General features: G+C 46.4%; 1 protein-coding gene across 2 annotated transcripts in view; it reads left to right on the top strand.

The window, feature by feature from the left end:
• Positions 1–3,172, top strand: part of SERPINB6 (serpin family B member 6) — a 35,685-nt gene extending 32,513 nt beyond the window's left edge. For both annotated transcript variants that reach the window (XM_025891249.2, XM_025891248.2), the window contains exons 6-7: positions 2,293–2,448; positions 2,635–3,172. In XM_025891249.2, the coding sequence (XP_025747034.1) occupies positions 2,293–2,448; positions 2,635–3,039 (561 nt within the window). In that variant the 3' untranslated portion in view covers positions 3,040–3,172. The remainder of the gene's footprint in view (positions 1–2,292; positions 2,449–2,634) is intronic.
• Positions 3,173–18,466: the final 15,294 nt, after the last annotated feature.

Below are 18,466 nucleotides of genomic sequence, written 5' to 3'. Positions count from 1 at the left end.
CCCCCCCCCCCCCCCCGCCCCGTCAAGGCATGCGCCATCCAGGTGGGAGGGAGGGCGAGGATGAAGGGGGGGGTAGCAAACGCGCTCTCCTTCGGGATTCTGACATCTTAGAAAGAGAAGCCTCTCTTCTGTGTCTCAGGGGCCCTATTATGTTGTTTGACCTCTGCTGGCTGCAGGGAGGTGAGGACTTCCAGCTTGCTTCCTAATCTCTCCAGTAGAGAAAGGCAAAAGGAGCGCACTAGGTGTTGAGCGCAGCAGCCTATCAGGCTGGAGGATTGTGCCTGAAAGTAAACAGATTTTGAGTTCCTATAGATTTTTAAAATTCCTTTATTTCTAAGTAAAATGAAACATCGCTAATTGTATACTTGATGAATCATTCAGTTACTGAGATTGGACCCTTTTATATTATAAGCCTGGGGGCTTTGGGTCCTGGTTGGGTAGAAGGAGAAATTGCCTCAGGCAAGGGTCAGCAAGCTGCAGCCTGAGGCCGAAGCCAACCCACCACTTTTTTTTTTAATGAAGTTTTTTTAAATTAATTTATTTTTGATGTAGTGTTCCATGATTTATTGTTTTCATAGAACACCCAGTGCTCCATGCAGAACGTGCCGTCCTTAATACCTATCACCAGGCTAACCCACCCCCCCACCCCCTCCCCTCTAGAACCCTCAGTTTGTTTCTCAGAGTCCATCATCTCTCATGGTTCGTCTCCCCCTCCGATTTCCCCCCTTCATTCTTTCCTCCCTACTATCTTCTTTTTTTTTAACATATAACGTTTTAATGCAACACAGCCATGCTTATTTATGTATTTCATGCCACAACTATAGAGTTGAGTAGTTGAGACAGAAACTGAATGGTCCATAACGCTGAAAATATATACTGTCTGGCCTGTTAGAGGAAAAGAGTGCTGATGACTCCTGGCCCAGGAGGTGAATGGGGTGCTGAGGAACGAGGGGGCAGGCGTGGCTGAGGCCAGTTCAGGCGTGCCTTGGCAAGGCACAGGTGAAAAGCCGAAAACAGAAGTTTCTCCTGTGTGACGCAGAGTAATGTGCTTCCCCAGAGAACCGGCGACTGCAGCATGGGGCTTGCATGCCAGTCAGGAGCCGAGGAGGGCTGCTGGCTAGGATGTGGTCACCGTCCCTGGGTCTTTCTTACCGCCTGGCTAGGGACGCATTGGTGACAAATGCATTTTTCTCCTAGTAGGATGTGTTCATTTTGCCTGGTCCTTTCAGTCTTCCGGTCCTTTAGTTGTCGATACATTTATTCAGCAGATGCTGGTTGAGGGCCAGGCGTGGTGCCCGGTACGATCACGGTGTGTGCAAAACCAGTGACGCATCCCTCTCATGAAGCTGCCGTTTTCCTGGGGGCGAGACCGTGAGCGTACCTGGGAAAATGGGAGTGTATGAGACAGTGGTAGTGATCCAGAGAGACACAGAGGAAGGATCCAGCCTGTGGCTGGGAGTACGGTTTCAGGTTACAGCCCTCACTGAGCAAAGGCCAGAACAATGCAAGGGCTCCTGCTGTCTGGGTTCTGGGTTCTGGGGTCGGGTGGGCTGGGTTTGCCCTTGGAAGCATCCAGGGGCCCCTGTGACTGCAGCAGACAGGCAAAGGGAGATGGAAGCGGAGAGCACGGGGGACAAGCTCTTGTCACATCACAGGTGGCTTTAAGGACTTCTGCTTTTTTACTCCCTTGGAATAGAGAGGGAGCCACAGAAAGGTGTTCAAGACTGATTTGATCTCATTTATGTTAATGTTTTAAAAAGCAGAGCCAATATGACTTGCTAATGAGTCTGCTGTGGGGTGAAAGACAGGAGTCAGGGATACTCCGGAGTTTTTGACAATGGGGTGAATGGCATTGCCGTCACCTGAGCTGGGGAACATGGTAGATGGAGCGGACCTGAAAGGGACTGTGAGGAGACCCGTGTGACGTGCGACATTGGAGGTTGCTTTACTGTCCAAATGCAGGGGCCAAGGAAGCAGTAGGGTACGTGGGAGTGTAAGCTATCTGGAGGACAGGGGAGAAGTCCCGGCTAGAAGTATACGTTTGGGAATTCTGTTTAAAGTCGCAAGATTGAGATCACTGAGAGACCAGCAGTGTAAGGACTGAGGCCTGAGTACCCCAGTGTTTAGAGGTGGAGGCAGCAGAGCTGGGCTGGCAGAAGAGGGGGCCGGTGCGGTGTTCCAGAAGGCAGCCGAGGAAGTGTCTGTAGAACCCGCGCTGGCCAGGTCTGTCGATTTGTCCGGTGGGTCCAGTGGGTCTGGTTTCAACTTAACGTTTATCTCTTTCCTTGATAGAACGAGGAGAAGCCTGTGCAGATGATGTTTAAGAAATCTACCTTTCAAATGACCTATATAGGAGAAATATTCACCCAAATTCTGGTGCTTCCCTATGTGGGCAAAGAGCTGAACATGATCATCATGCTTCCGGATGAAAACACGGATTTGAGGACGGTAAGGAGCACTGAGCGGCAATGGCGCCTGCTGGCAGGGCCCCGAGGGCGGCTCTGAAGCTCACCTGACGTCCCATTGCCGTTCTGCCCCCGCGTCCTGCACCGCCCACAGCACTCACAGCCCCGCAGATGGTTCTGTTGGGCAGCCCTGCTCTAGGTCTGAAAATCTTCAACTCTCTTCTTCTAGGTGGAGAAAGAACTCACTTATGAGAAATTCACAGAGTGGACGAGGCCAGACATGCTGGATGAAGAAGAGGCGGAAGTGTTCCTCCCTAGATTTAAACTGGAGGAGAATTACGACATGGAGAATGTCCTTTGCACTCTGGGCATGACCGATGCCTTCGAGCAGGCCAAGGCAGACTTTTCTGGAATATCGTCCAGGAAAGACCTGTATCTGTCCAGGGTGGTACACAAGGCCTTCGTGGAGGTCAACGAGGAAGGCACGGAGGCCGCAGCCGCCACTGCGGCCATCATGATGTTGCGGTGTGTGAGAATCATGCCCCGGTTCTGTGCCGACCACCCCTTCCTCTTCTTCATCCAGCACAGCAAGACCAACAGCATCCTGTTCTGTGGCCGCTTCTCCTCCCCATAAGGTCATGGTCGGCCCCGTAGGAGTCCTCGTCTCTCCTACTGGCCCACTTCTCCTGACTCTTCACAGTGTGCCTACAGTGCAAAGTGAGCTTGGGTGACAGTCCCAAAATAAAAGGCCCAGTTTTGAAACCCCATGTTCTGGACTCCCGTATGTGTGTGTGTTCACGTGCCAAATGTTTCCGAAGATCAGAAACTGCCATTCAGGCAGCTCTGTTGTCACATTGGCAGGGACAGCACCGGCCACTTAGCCAACCCCACTGCTCTGGGAGGTGTCGTCCCGTTCAGCCTCACACCTGCTGGGCCCTCGGGTCCTCACTTTGGGCAGAATGCGGCTCTCCTGCAGGCACAGGAGGACACATGGGGCCTGTCTCTGCTCTGCTCTGTGGCCCCGTTAGTGAGAGGACAGGGTGACAGCCTATGGAGCGCCACGGGGAGCAGGGCTCTGAGACCCCCCTCGGCGAGCTCTATCCCAAATGTGTTGCAAGTACTCCAGAAGCCAGCATGGAAGCTGGGAGAGCGGTTAACTCAGACCACTGAGAAACCAGCCCCATTGCCCACCCGTGTGGCTTCTTCTAGCGCAGTCCACGATCACAGGGATCTGTGGTCACATGCGCATTCAAATGGACACCATCCAGTTTCTCTGAACACTTTAAATGGTGACCAAGGGCCGGAGATGATTAGACAGGTTCCGTTCACAGTGGTGTAGTCTAAGACAACTCCCTGAGCTGTAAGTACCAGATGATTCTTTGTTCCACTGCAAGTATTAGAGAAGAGGTGGCCAAGGTTTCTGTGCTAGAAACGTGATCACCGTGCTCAGTGACACGCGAGCCTACTGATGTGTGAGGTTCAATGAGGAGACCTGTGCTGTGTTTTGGGGACAGCCACAGGGACTTCCTCCATGACCTGTGTTGATGCGATCAGAGCTTAACTGATGGGATTCGTTATTTCCCTTTAGTTGCTGGTCCACTTTCCCCATTGTGTCCAAGCCAGCAGCTCGGCCGTGGGGAGAGGCTGGGACTGAAGAAAGGATGAGTGGCTTGAGAAGAGGAAAGAGGACGAGAGGGGGTTGCTGGTTGGGTGGCTGGCGTCCCCCTCCCTGCCCCCAGCACTGTGCGCATTGGCTGCCGGTAGTCTCTAAGCAACCAGGTTTCAAGGTGTCTGTCTGCCCTTTCTCTGGAGGAGAACTGCCAGGCTGGATCAGTAGTAAGTCATACAAATGAACACCAGTGCTCCCATCTGTTGGAGACCTATCGCACAGTAAGAGCTTACCCACGTCAAAAGTCACAGTGCATGTAGAATAAACATGCTTGCTGCTCTAAGAGCTCTCCCAGAATTCTTTCACTTAGCTGTCAAGTTGCCCTTAAAGGATCACTCATATAATTTTAGTAAAAGGCACAGTCACCTGAATAATGCTTCTATGTCTCATGAGACTGTACCAAAAGACATTTCTATTCTGTTGTGCAGTGCTTCTTGTAAGGATCTACAACATAAAATCCCCCCAGGATTTAATTCTAGGAAAGAGTTGGTCTCACCCACTCACAAATGTTTACAGAGCACCTGCTTTGCACTACAGCGTGTTAAACAATTTTATTTGAGAAGCGATTCAGACGATTTTATTTGATCCTCAGCAATGCATAAACCAGGAAGGATCTGAGCCCCAAAGGGTTAAGTAGCATGAACAAGTTTTTGCAGCCTGCAAAGGCAAGAACCCAGCTCCGAGGTCAGTAGGATGGATGCGTCGGAACCTCTGCCTTTTGTGGGGCTGAGTGGAAACCAGTGTTCCCATCAGGACAGCCATCAGCAAAGCAGCGCGGAGAGCAGGAGATGTCCCAGCCTCTAACAGGAAGTCTCATTTCTTCTGCTTCTGTTTTCTCATCTGCAAAAGCGGGGCTGGGACATTTCCAGCCCTGAACACACACGAAACGACCCCGAACCAGGGCCATAGGTGTGGAGCTAGGGCCGGGTGCTGCAGCAGGCTCTAGGAACCCGCGGGGGTGGCAGCCCCTTTAGGAGTGCCAGAGGGACATGCTGGGGAGCCCACGTCCCCCACCTCTCGATTCTGCTGCGGTTCTCAGAGGAGGGGCTTCGGGGTTGCGGCCTCACTGAGGGTGCAGGCCTTGGACGCCTGGAGAAAGGCTCTGGGCGCAGGGGAGTGGCGGTTGGGGGCGCCCTGCGAAGGCCCGCACCCTCTGCACGCCAACCGCCCGGAGCCCGAGGGCGGACTGCAGAGCCTGGGTAGAAGGGGATGGAGGGAGGGGCTCGCGCACCAGCGGATCCTGATCTTACACGCCGCTGATGGGCAGCACCGACGGGGCCCCAGGACTCGCGCTCAGCGATCCTGGCCGGTGGAGGGGGAAGCAGGGCCCAGCGGATGGGAATCCCAGCAGGCGGGCCGCAGGAGGTGGGATTTGGACGCACCTGTGGAGGCTGTTAAGTTCCCTTACTTGCTCTGGTTTCACTGCGTTCCTAAACACCTGTCCACCATGGACAGGACTCCGAATCCCGCCGCCCAGATCATCTTGAGCAGTGATCTAACTTTCACTGGCTCCAGGTGAGTAGAAGAGCTGCAAGAAATAGGTTCCAGGATTCTAGGTGGGTTTTGCTTATTATTATTTGGAGATATATATAGTAATTTAAATTTTTTCTACAGTGAACGTGTATTCTTATATAATCGGGAAAATATTATTTAATACTATGTACAGGAAAGAAAGGCTTTGTTATATTTAAATATTGTGGAATTGTGTTTGTATGGTATGTGGGGTCTGTTCTTTCCTTTTTTAAAAAAAAATATAGCTATCATGCTGTGCATTATACCCCAAGATTAAATATTTTTTGAGTTTCTTTTTTTTAAGATTTAAAAAAATGTATTAGAGAGGGAGAGAGAGAGTGTGAGAATGGGGAAGGGCAGAGAAAGAATCCTGAAGCAGACTCCCCACTGATCACAGAGCTGACTAGGGTCTCCGTCCCAGGTCAGGGTGATCATGACCTGAGTAAACAAAGAATCTGGGTTTCAACTGACTGAGCCATCCAGGCACCCCAAGATTTATTTCTTATACCTGGAAGTTTGACCATCTTTACCCATTTCACTCACCCCTGCTCCAGCCCCCACCTCTGGCAATCACCAATCCGTTTTTTGTATCTATGAATTTTGGATTTCCCCCCTTTGTTTTAGATTCTCTCCACAAGCGGTATCATAGAGTATTTGTCTTTCTCTGTCTGACTTACTTTATTAACATAATGTTGTCACAAATGGCAGGATTTCCTTCTTTTTTATGGCTGAATAATATTCCTCTGTGTGTGTGTGTGTGTGTGTGTGTGTGTGTGTGTGTGTGTGTGTATCACATTTGCTTTATCCATTTAGCCATCAGTGGGCACTTAGGTTGTTTCCATGTCTTGGCTATGGTAAATAATACTACAGTGAACATGGGGATGCAGATATCTTTTTGAGAGACTGATTTCATTTACTTTGGATATGTATCCAGAAGTGGAATTACTGGATGATATGGTTTCACCAATTTACAATCCCACTAACAGTGCGCAAGGATTCCCTTTTCTCTACATCGTTGCCAACACTTGGGATTTCTCATCTTTTTGATAAAAGCCATTCTAACAGTTATGAGTTGATATCTCATTGTGGTTTTGATTTGCATTTCCCTGATGATTAGTGATGCTGAGCATCTTTTCGTGTACCTGTTGGCCATCTGTAAGTCTTCTTTGGAAATATGTCTATTCAGTTCCTCTGCCCATTTTTTAATTGGATTGTTTGTTTGCTATTGAGTTGTATGAGTTCATATATATATATATGTCTTTTTTTTAAAGATTTATTTATTTATTTGAGAGAGCGAGAATGAGAGAGAGAGAGTACATGAGGGGGGGAGGATTAGAGGGAGAAGCAGGCTCCTCGCTGAGCAGGGAGCCCAATGCAGGACTTGATCCCGGGATTCCAGGATCATGACCTGAGCCAAAGGCAGTCGCCCAACCAACTGAGCTACTCAGGTGCCCCTATATATATGTCTTTATCAGATGTATGATTTGCATATTTTTTCCCCATTTTATAGGTTACCCTCTCATACCTTTTCATACCATTCTATAGGAAACCATTTTTGGTGATGGTTTCCTTTATCATCATAGTATGGAAAATTTTTAATTTGAAGTTGTCCCACTTGCTTGGTTTTGCTTTTGGTGTCAAATCTAAAAAGAGTCATTGTCAAGACCAATGTCAAGGAACCCATCCCCTGTGTTTTCTTCTAGGAGTTTTGTAGTTTCAGATCTTACATTTAAGTCTTTAGTTCATTTTGAGTCAATTTTTGTGTATAGTATAAGATAGTGGTCCAATTTCATTCTTTGCATGAAGCTTTCCAGTTTTCCCAGCCCTATTGAAGAGACTGTCCTTTCCCCATTGTGTGTGTGTGTGTGTGTGTGTGTATACATCCCCACTGTATATATAGTCTTGGTTGCTTTGGTGTGAATTAATTGACCATATATGTGTGGGTTTATTTCTGGGCTCTCTGTTCTGTTAATCTATGTGTTAATCTTCTGTTAATCTATTCTATCATTAATTTTTTATCTGTTTTTTTTAATCCAATACCATACAGTTTTGATTACTGTAGTTTGTAATAGTTTGAAATCAGGAAGTGTGATGTCTCTAGCTCTGTTCTTTCTCAAAATAGCTTTGACTATTTGGGGTCTTTTGTGGTTCCAAATAAATTATTTGTTCTATTTCTCTGAAAAATACCATTGGAATTTTGATAGGGATTATGTTGACTCTGTAAATTGCTTTGAGTAGCAGGGATATTTTAACAGTATTAATTCTTCCAACCCATAAGCACAAAATATCGTTTTATTCAATTTATTTCATCAGTGGCTTATAGTTTTCAGTATACAGGTCTTTCACCTCCTTGGTTAAATTTATTCCCAGGTGTGTGTTTTTTTTTTTTTAAGATTTTATTTATTTATTTAACAGAGAGAGACACAGCGAGAGAGGGAACACAAGCAGAGGGAGTGGGAGAAGGAGAAGCAGGCTTCCCGCGGAGCAGGGAGCCTGATGCAGGGCTCAATCCCAGGACCCTGGGATCATGACCTGAGCCGAAGGCAGACACTTAACAACTGAGCCACCCAGGCACCCCCTAGGTGTTTTATTCTTTTTGATGCAATTGTAAATGGGATTGTTTTCTTAATTTCCCTTTCTGATAGTTTGCTATTAGTGTATAGAAATACAGGTGATATTTGTATATTGATTTTACATCCTGCAACTTTGCAGAATTTGTTTATAATTTGTAACAATTTGTGTGTGTGTGTGGAGTCTTTAGGGTTTTATACATATAATATATCATCTGTGACGAGAGACAATTTTACTTACTACTTTACATCCAGTTTGGATGTATTTTATTTCTTATTTCTGCCTTATTGCTTTGGCTAGGATTTCCAGTACTATGTTGAATAAAAGTGCTGACTGTTGATATCCTTGTAAGTACCAGATAGAGGAAAATCTTTCAGTTTTTCACCATTGAGTATGATTTTAGCTATGGGCTTGCCATAGCTGTGACTTTTATTATGTTGAGGTGCGTTCCTGTTATACCTGCTTTGTTGAAGAGCACTTTAATCATGCATGGGTGTTGAATTTTGTCAAATGCTTTTTCTGCATCTATTGTGATGATAATATGATTTTTATCCTTCATTTTGTTAATGTGATGTATCACATTGATTGATTAGTGGGTGTTGCATTCCTGGAATAAATCCCATTTGATTATGATGTATGATCCTTTTAATATATTGTTGAATTCAGTTTGCTAATATTTTTTTGGAGATGTATTTTCCTTTTAAATCGTCATAAAAAGATTTTCTCTCACATTTCTCCCATCTTATCCTCCTTCTTCCTCAAGTTCTTATATCAATTCATTCTTTCAAATGACTCAGCCTTAAAATATCAGTGCAAGCACAGTTTTGGTTGGATTGACCCTCTCTGAATTTGGCCTACAGTGGTCATGCAGTTAGTGGCCAGAGCCAAATGAGCTGCCCGTCTTTGGATGCACTTCAGTATCTTTATTTCAGTAAAGTACTTTGACTTCATATTATTCTTTCTGAAGCTTTAATGCATGGTCTGAAGAAAGGAGAATGGAGTCATCAGGTAAGACCCAACTGTTTCGTGAACGCACTGGGGGCCATGTTTTTTATTCACTCCCTCACTGAGACTGTTTGGATCTTGGTGAGCAGGGCAAGCCTTGCAGTCAGATGGGACCTGGGTTCAAATTCCCAGCAGGAGAAACTGTATGTAGTGATCAAGGCACAAATCAGTCTTAGCCAAAATATTTGGGGGATGAAACAAAACCAAATAGAACAAAACAAAACAAAAAGTCAGTCTCATTGCTTGTGGCTACCACAGCCTTGACAATATAAGGATACAATGGAAAAGTTGAGTTTATCCCAGGAATGCAAAGTAAATACAACATGATCAAATTAATGTCATCTGTCTCATTTACAGAACAAAGGAGCAAAATTGTGTAGTGATATCAGTAGATGCAGAAATAGCTATCTAACCCTACAGGAGAACACAGTGGCTAAGAGACACAATAATAGGCCCATTTATTGATATTTTTTATTTTTTAATCAGCTAGATCAAATGCAGAGCCCTTTACATACACTAATTTAATTTCCATAGATACCTTTTGAGATAAGTATCACTTAAATAGCTGTTGCTATTTTTAATCTGTAGACAAAACTTTAGATACATTTTCTTCTCAACATTAGAAAAGAGTTCCCAGTATTATTAAAAACCCTTTCTTTTTTATAGTCATTTAAATACTTTCTTAGAATGCCAAGGGCAGTTATGTTACCAGTTTTCTTGAAATTCACATGTACCCATGTCACTTTGCTAAAAGGTAGTGAGCTATAAAGGGAAATGAATGCTGAAAATAGGTGTCATAACTCTTCTGTGAACTTGTAGATATTTTAAAAATAGCACCTGGTGGCTCAGTCAGCTAAGTGTCCAACTCTTGGTTTCAGCTCAGGTCATGATCTCAGGGTCCTGGGATCCAGCCCCGAGTTGGGCTCCACCCGCAGGAGGTGAAGTCCGCTTGAGGATTCTCTCTCTCCCTCTGCCCCTCCCCGTGCTTTCTCAAGCACTCTCTCTTTCTCTAAAATAACTAAATCTTTAAAAAAAAAAATCTTTTTTAGAAGTAACATTTCCTTTCCCTCCCCCTTTCTTAGAGGAAACAGATCAACACACAGCTGGAATCAGATTAGAGAACAATTCACACATTTTTCTGAAAACATAGAATTATTTTTTCAGTCTATAAAGCATATGTAACACCTATACACATCTATATAACATGAAATATTAAAGTGTGAAATCAAATATACTTGCTAGGTATGTAGTGTATCCAAACTAGGACACCTGAAAATGAAAGAGGTCATGAAAATAATTGTTTTATTTTTAGAAATTGATTTACTGACTGCCAACTTGGTTTTTATTAAAGTGGACCTAAAAGTAATTCTTGTCAAAATGGTCTTTAAAAATATTTTTTTCAAAAGATTAAATTTAACATATAAATTAAAGCACAATTAAAAAATATGTTATTTAAATGTTTATTTTTTTACTTATTTTTTAAAGAGTTTATTTTTTAAAAAAAGTTTATTTTTAAGTAATCTCTACACCCAACATGGGGCTTGAACTCACAACCCCAAGATCGAGAGTCACACGCTCCACGGACTGAGCCAGCCAGGTGCCCCTGATTATCTAAATGTTTAAAAATAAACAGAATAATTATTCTTGCCACCTTTTAATATATTTTAACTTGCTTCTTAGCTGAATCTGCTGAAATGTCATGGGTATTTATTTCAAAAATTTATTTTTCAATATGATCTTATTAAAAATTTTTAATGATTTTTCATTGTATTATTCACAAATTTGAAATTCTTGTCATCATCCCTTGGCTCTTGTCTGTTGACCAGCACTCGTGGCTTCTTAGGCATGTGGCCTGTGCAGCCATCCTGAGCCCCTGGCAGAAGGCCCACACTTGGTTTAATGCTCTCTTATTATTGTCTTGAACCTCAAACTTTTGATCAGAAGGTCCTTCATTTTCATTTTGCACTGGATCCTGCAAATTATGTAGCCAGAACACAGCCAGTCTCCAAAGTCCAGAGCCAAGGCAGTCAGAAAAACCACATCAAGGAGTGGGGACTTGGGAATCACAGAAACTCCAAGTACCAGTTGAAGAGGTATGAGAAACGAAGTCGGGGTTAAGAAGGCAGAAGGTGAGACTGAGTCATGGTCTGGAAACTTCTCATCAGGTAACTACAACTCCCTGGTTAGGGCTGCCTCTGTATTCCCCGGCCTCCACCACGTGACACTTATTCATCTCTCACCTTGGCTGGGTTTGCCTCATGTCATGTCTCACTGGCAGCCTCCCACAATATACGCATCATAATGCAGCCAGGGGGATCCTTCTGAAACATAGAAATGGCCGTGCTTCTCATCACTTCAGATCTCTTGGTGATTCCCTTACAATTCATGAGACAAAAGAGGAAAATTGGTGTGATGGTTAAGTTTATGTGTCACCTATGACTGGGCCATAGTACTGAGATATTTGGTCAAACACCAGTCTAAATATTGCTGTGAAGGTATTTTTAAATATGAGATTAACATTTAAATCAGCAGACTTCAAGTAAGGCAGATTGCCCACATGGGTGGGCCTCATCCAATCAGTTTCCCTTAAGAGAGAATAACTGAGGTCCCCCGAGGAAAAGGGAATTCTGCCTCCAGGTGGGCATCAGCTCCTCCCTGGGTGTCCAGCCTACTCACCTTGCCCTGCAGAATTTGAACCTGCCATCCTCCACAATCACATGGGGAATGATTGAGAATCGGAGAACTCTCCCTCAGTGGTCCATGGTCCGCACTCTGGAATCCATCCTACTGCCTGGGTTCCTGCTCAAGCGATCCTCACTTAATTGATTTGGGGTTCAGAATGGCCATGGGATTTTTTGAACAAAAGAGGCATACACTACTTGGAGATATCTGGGAAAGTTTCCTGGAGGAGGTAGTGTTTGAGCTGCATTTTGATAGAGAAGCTAGGGTGCCAGGTGCCCCAGGTGTACATGTAGAGGAATGCGCAAGCAGGATATGGAGGGACTACAAAAAGTTTACCACAGCTCGAAAGGAACGAAGACATAGCCAAGACTTTAAAGGGCTTACACTCTTTGATTGACAGTTTGGACTTGATCTTTGGGGTAAGAGGATGTTATAAAGGATTTTCAGCTGAGCTGTAACATGATTAGATTTGGAATGATTGTTTGGGCTTCTGTGTGGAGAGCAGGTCAGCATGGATCAGATGAAGGAGAGAAACAAGGAGAGCCTCACACAAGCAATGGAGGTGACCGGAGAGGGTGGACAGGAAGGATGCTCAGATGGTAGAAGTGACAGGACCATTGATCATTTAGCTGTGGGAGTGGGGCAAAAGGCTCACCCCAGGTTTCTGAGAGATGTCTAGTAGTACAGAGACTGGGAATGCCTATAGCTCAAGAGACAGGCCAGAGATTTGGACATAATCAGTAACTGTCAAAACTTGAATCCATGCATATAGAGGTCATCCAAGAGGAGCATATTGCAGAATGAAAAGAAGAGAGCTTAGAATGGAAAGATGGGACATTTCAGGTGGAAGGAAGAATGTGGAAAGAAAGGAAAGGAACCAGGAGAAGGTCCTCTGGAAACCCTGGGAAGGCAGCAACGGCGAAAGAGCTGGACATTACCAACATAAAATGAAATATGAGCCAGGAGATATAGTTTTGGCTATGGCAATTAGAAGTCATTGGTGACCTTAGGGGGGCAGTTTCAGGGAATATTGGGGTGAAAGTCAAACTGCAGTGGGTGAGGAATAAATCAGAATATGGGAAAAAGGCAACAGTGTATACTTTTTTTTAAAAAGATTTTATTTATTTATTTATTTATTTGACAGAAAGAGTGAGAGAACACAAGCAGGGGGAGCAGTAGAGGGAGAGGGGGAAGCAGGCTTCCCGCTGAGCAGGGAGCCAGACGTGGGGCTCGATCCCAGGATCCTGGGATCATGACCTGAGCCAAAGGCAGATGCTTAACCATCTGAGCCACCCAGGTGCCCCAATAGTGTATACTTTTTTAAAGAAACTTGACTGTCAGGAGAAGAATGAAAAATAGAGTACAGGCCCATGAGAAGTAAGAGAAGTGTGGTTACTTGGTTTTTAACATGGGGGAGACTGGGCACATGTATGAGACGTGAGTAACATGACTCCCATGCGGTACGGGAAATTAAACCTACAGGAGAGAAGGCAATTAATGGAACCACTAGGTCCTGGGGAAGAGGGAGGGGTCTGTTTTCCTTGAAACAGAAGGGGCAGAGAGGCGGTAGGTCAAGAAAGGAGAGTTGAGTTGGCCACACTTCCGTGAGCCCGAATAAAAAGGCACCCGTGTTTCCAACAAGACCTTCCTGTCACCAGGCCTTTGGGACCTTCCAGGTGCAGGAACTGGGGAGGTCCTCAGGGGCCCAGGCTGGAACATTCCCGAGAGAGCTCCAGGGGGGTGCAGGGGGAGAGGAATGGAGGGAGAGCCCAGGCAGGGGACCTGCAGACGGGGAGAGGGGGTAGGAGGTGACAGCAGGAGGGAGGGAAAGAGGAGAGCTGCATGGGTGCGGGTGCCGGGGGTCCTCCCGAGAGCCCTCTGCAGCGTCTTGGGGGTGGGGGGGGCGTCTCACATGGCGGGGGTCTGTCCCCCCGCCCCCCGCCCCAGCGTGGTGCTGGAGTTGTGGCCTCGGAGGCCTGGGAGCAGAAGCCCGGAGGGCCTGGGCGTTTCAATAGTGGGGGCCCAGGTGTCTTTCCTCGGGCATGTGGCCGGGGGGCAGCGGTGGGCGGGTGGTGACACTGCATTGGATTTGGTGGCCTTGAGAGTGAGGCCTGGAGCCGCCACGGCCTCCCTTGGGCCAATCCCGGCCGCACATCCACCTGGTCCCTCTGCCAGTGGCTTACTGGTGACCTCGTGTTATTGCTCTTGCCCTGATTAAACCAAACCAAGCCGAGCCAAGCCGAGCCGAGCCGAGCCGAGCCGAGCCGAACCGAACCGAACCGAACCGAACCAAACCAAACCGTTTAACCTTATTGCCTTCATCTGTCACTTCCTCTCAACTTGGAAAAACGCTTCTCCACCAGGATGCCCCTCGGGTCACATGGCAGGAGCCCCCCTAGCTCACTTCCTCACCCCAGATCTTCCTCCTCCACCGCTGAGGCCTCCTACTCAGACGCAGCTGCCTCCAGGGCCTCCCCTGCCTCCTCACACGCACCTCCCCCTTCTCTCTGTTCTCCTCGCATTTCCCATAAAGGAGTCACAGGCACCTCTTCTTCTTCTTACTGACTCCAAATACTGGAAAGTTCCCAGAACTAGCTGAATTTCTTTCCTTGTGTCTCCACTACACCTTCTTAGGAATTTCATCCAACCACATGGAAGCTCTTGGAAGAGGGAAGGCTAATGGCTCCTAACAGGAGAATCCCTACTGATTCTGAGTCTCCGGCCTGAACGCGCAGCAGTCCTTGGCCGTCCTTGGTCACGGGCTCAGTTGGGAGGTCCCACAAACGTCACGGGGAATGTGTCAGCTTCCTCATTCTGAGCCGGCTTCCTCATGCAGCTGTCCCCGTGGCCCCTGGCTCACCCGAAGTGTGCCACACACCCATACTGATCCTTGACTTCTCCCTGCTCCCTAAGCCTAAGTTGACCCGTCGCGCGGGCCGGCAATTCTCTCCCCTCCTTGTCTGACAAAGACATCTCTGCATCCCAGCGCCTGGTAGTCTGCTGCGGTGGCCTCCCCACGGGCTTCCCAGCGACTCCCACCGGCCTGTGGTGGGCCGCGTGATTTTTCTAAAACTCCAAAGTACTCATACCCAACATTTGTTTAAAACCACGCATGACATTCCAAACCAAGTTCAGACTCGTCAACCTGCCACGAGGTAGCCTCCCTTTCTGCCCAGAACCACATTCTCACAGAAAACCCTGCAGGCCCACTCACCTAGGCCCTGTGTGTATGTGCCCTTCCTGCAGTTGTCACCAAGCTCATGGCTCCTGGGCCAGCCATGCATTCAGGTTATCTCTTCTCCCCTGGGGGCTGGGCTCCAGCTGAGAACCTATAACACTGAGTTTGCATTTTCATCCCCCAAACCATATAAGGAAAGTTCTACATAAATGTTCTTTGAATAAACTCACCTGGGGCAGTGTGTAGAGAAGCAGGGAGCTCACAGGCATACAAGGCTCCTGGGGGGTTCCTCCATACTGGAAAGCAGAAGCCTTGCTTTTGAGATTCTGTCACTCTGCCACGTCTGAGGACAGTAATTTAATTGCCCCAGGCCTTATTTGTTCACCTGTAAAAGGACAACTGGTTTGAAGCTAATTCACTGTAATGGCTGGAAATCAGACCTTTCCCCTGTGGCACGTGGCCCTGGCGCCCGCACGTGTTGTTCGTGTGGTGTTGAAATGAATGCCTTTTTAGATTTTTGCTGGGGGGTCCATGTTGTTTATTTATTTATTTCAGAGAGAAAGAGTGCATGCTGAGAGGGAGGGGCAGAGGGGGAGGGAGGGAGAGAATCCCACAGGGCTCGATCCCAGGACCCTGAGATCATGACCTGAGCTGAAACCAAGAGGGGCCGCTTAACCAACTTAGCCACCCAGGCGCCCCCAGAGATCCACGTCGTTTAAAGTTCGAACCCTCTCAAAAGCTTAACTGTACAAGGGGACTGAGGCACCAAGAAGTGGAAGAACGAGTCATTCTGCTCCCTCCCTCCTCCCTGCTGACATTGGTGTGAGCTGAGACATGCCCCTGGAAGCACACTGTGCAAGGTGCATGCACGCCTGTGTATCCTGGCTCTGCAGTGGATAATGTTGGGAAATGCCGCTACTGCCCAGCACCTGGATGCTAAAAAGGAATGGAGCCAAGGAAATAAGATGGAAGAAGAGAAAAGACAGGAGAAACCGTAAGTAGGCCATAACAAGGCAGTCAAAGTAGTTAAAATCTAAGACCGAGGGGCGCCTGGGTGGCTCAGTTGTTAAACGTCTGCCTTTGGCCCAGGTCATGATCCCAAGGTCCTGGGATCGAGTCCTGCATCGGGCTCCCTGCTCGGCGGGAAGCCTGCTTCTCCCTCTCCCACTCCCCCTGCTTGTGTTCCCTTTCTTGCTGCATCTCTTTCTGTCAAATAAATAAATAAAATCTTAAAAAAGAAAAAAATCTAAGATTGAGATTGTTGGGATATTCAAGTTCATTCTTTGACCTGTTCAGACAGAACGGTCAAACACACCCACACAGACGCACACTCACCAGCCTAGGTTTATGCCTGCTTCATCTAGAGGGCAAAACTCTCAAGGTCAAGTAGGGTCAAACTCAAATTTTATTTGTGTCTCTGTGGTCTCTACCTAGTTCTCTCCCTCCCTCTTTGGGTCTCTTTAGTTGGTGGACCCAAGTGCTTTGGAGTTTGAGTAGCTCTTTCTGGCCAGACATTGCCCGAAATGTGTAAGGTGAGGTTGTGTGGGCTGGAAGCGGCCCGGAGGAGGCTGGACCCTGCTCTGCCGGGGGCTTGCCCCTGGCCAACACACCAGCCTTCCAGAAACTGCAGACTTCGAGGACAAGCTGCGTAGCTGAAGGCTCCTGAGAGTCATTGTGATTTGAGGACAGTTGAGGGACTTTAACATTTAACATGTGTAGAGTTTGCAAACTATACCACTGTTGTACTCTCTTCTTGATGTTTTTGCACATTGAGACTTGAAACAAATTGTACTGGTTGGGGCTGATCTATGTTTAGAGTGGCCTTCACACTTTTTTTTTTTTTTTTTAATGTGAGACACTCCCTGTTAAACAACTATTTTTGGAGGAAGCGTCACATAAAACACCTAACTGTGGCGACGCTCGTTTTGAAATGGTGATCCCCAGCTTCCTAGTCTCACCACCCAGCTCCACTCTCCTCCGGTTGTGCCCCTAAGAGACTCACAAGACTTTTCCCAAGACTTAATGGAGCATGTTTTCAAAACTGCAGAGTGAGGCACTTTGCAGCCCTCTAGGAAATAGCAAGGCAAAAGATCAGATGATGACCCATCTGCCTGTGAAAATGAGTCTGTAACACTTTGGTGGTTCCTCAAAAATTAAACATAGAGGTACCATATGGTCCAGCAATTTCATTTCTGGATATTTACCCAAAAGAAATAAAAGCAGGGACTCAGATATTTGTACATCCATGTTCACAGCAGCACTATGCATAATAGCCAAAGGTAGAAGGAACCTGGGTGTTCATAGATGGATGAAGAGAGGCACAAAATGTGGTGTCTACACGCAAGGGGATAATAGCCTGAAAAAGGAAGGAGCTTCTGACACATGCCAAAATATGGATGAACCTTGAGGATGTTATGCTCAGTGAAATAAGCCAGTTACAAAAGGACAAATGTATGATTCTGCTTTTCTGAGATACCTAGAATAGTCCAATTCAGAGACTGAAAGTAGAAGGGGGGCTGCCAGGGGCTGGGGCGTTGGGAAAGGAATGGGGGGTTAGTGTTTAATGGGTACAGAGTTTTAGTCTTGCAAAATGAAAAGAGCCCCGTGGATGGACAGTGGAGATGGTAGTGCAACAGGGTGGGTGTCACAGTGCCTCAAATTGCACACTTAACTATGGTTAAGATGGTAAGCTCCGTTATGTGTATTTTACCACAATTGAAGGAAAAATGTAAAACCTCATATCTATGGATGATAATCCTTATCTCTGGGTGGAGTTTTCAGTAACTTTGTTTTGCTTATTTTCCATTTTCCCAAACTGGAAACCACATTTCTTATGTGGTTTTAAAAATTTTTGAGCTAAAAATATACCTACCATGTAAAAAAAAAGATAAAATAAGAAAAAAAAAAAACAAACCAGATTGGATGGCTATGGGATTATGGATGATTTGTCCCTTTGTTTCCCAAAATGTTTTCAATTATAACAGCAAAGCAGCTGAGGGAAACAGGTGCACTGATGAACTTCAATATTGTATTGAGTAGTAGCCCAGCCAGAAAACAGCCCCTCTTGTTAAATAAGGTTTATTGAAACCTTAGAATAATTTGTTAAACTTATAATAATGAATAGTGATCTGTACTAACTTTCAGTTTGGTAATAAAGCTTCTCTTGGAGGGCATCTTTTCCTCTCTTTTCCTTCTTTCTTTGTACAGATGGATGAGTCCTGCGCTCCTTTCCTGGGAGCATAGGTCATCCAGCTACAACTGGGCCCAGAAGAATGTTTCTAGTGCAAAATGCCCACCCAGTGGCGCTAGATTCGTATTGGCTGTCCGTGCCATGGGCCCTCTGGTTCCCTCCTTGGCCCCGTGTCAGCCACTGTAGTGGAAAATGGTGTATCTCTTTGGAGTCCCCCTGTTTCAAAGCAAAATATGTCTTTTCTACTTTGCTCA

The sequence above is a fragment of the Callorhinus ursinus genome, unplaced genomic scaffold (assembly GCF_003265705.2).
Source record: "Callorhinus ursinus isolate GAN/ISIS: 27379988/994484 unplaced genomic scaffold, GSC_fseal_2.0 scaffold26, whole genome shotgun sequence".
Lineage (NCBI taxonomy): Eukaryota > Metazoa > Chordata > Mammalia > Carnivora > Otariidae > Callorhinus > Callorhinus ursinus.
Note: the sequence above shows the minus strand (reverse complement) of the source record. Positions and strands in the feature narration are given on the sequence as shown.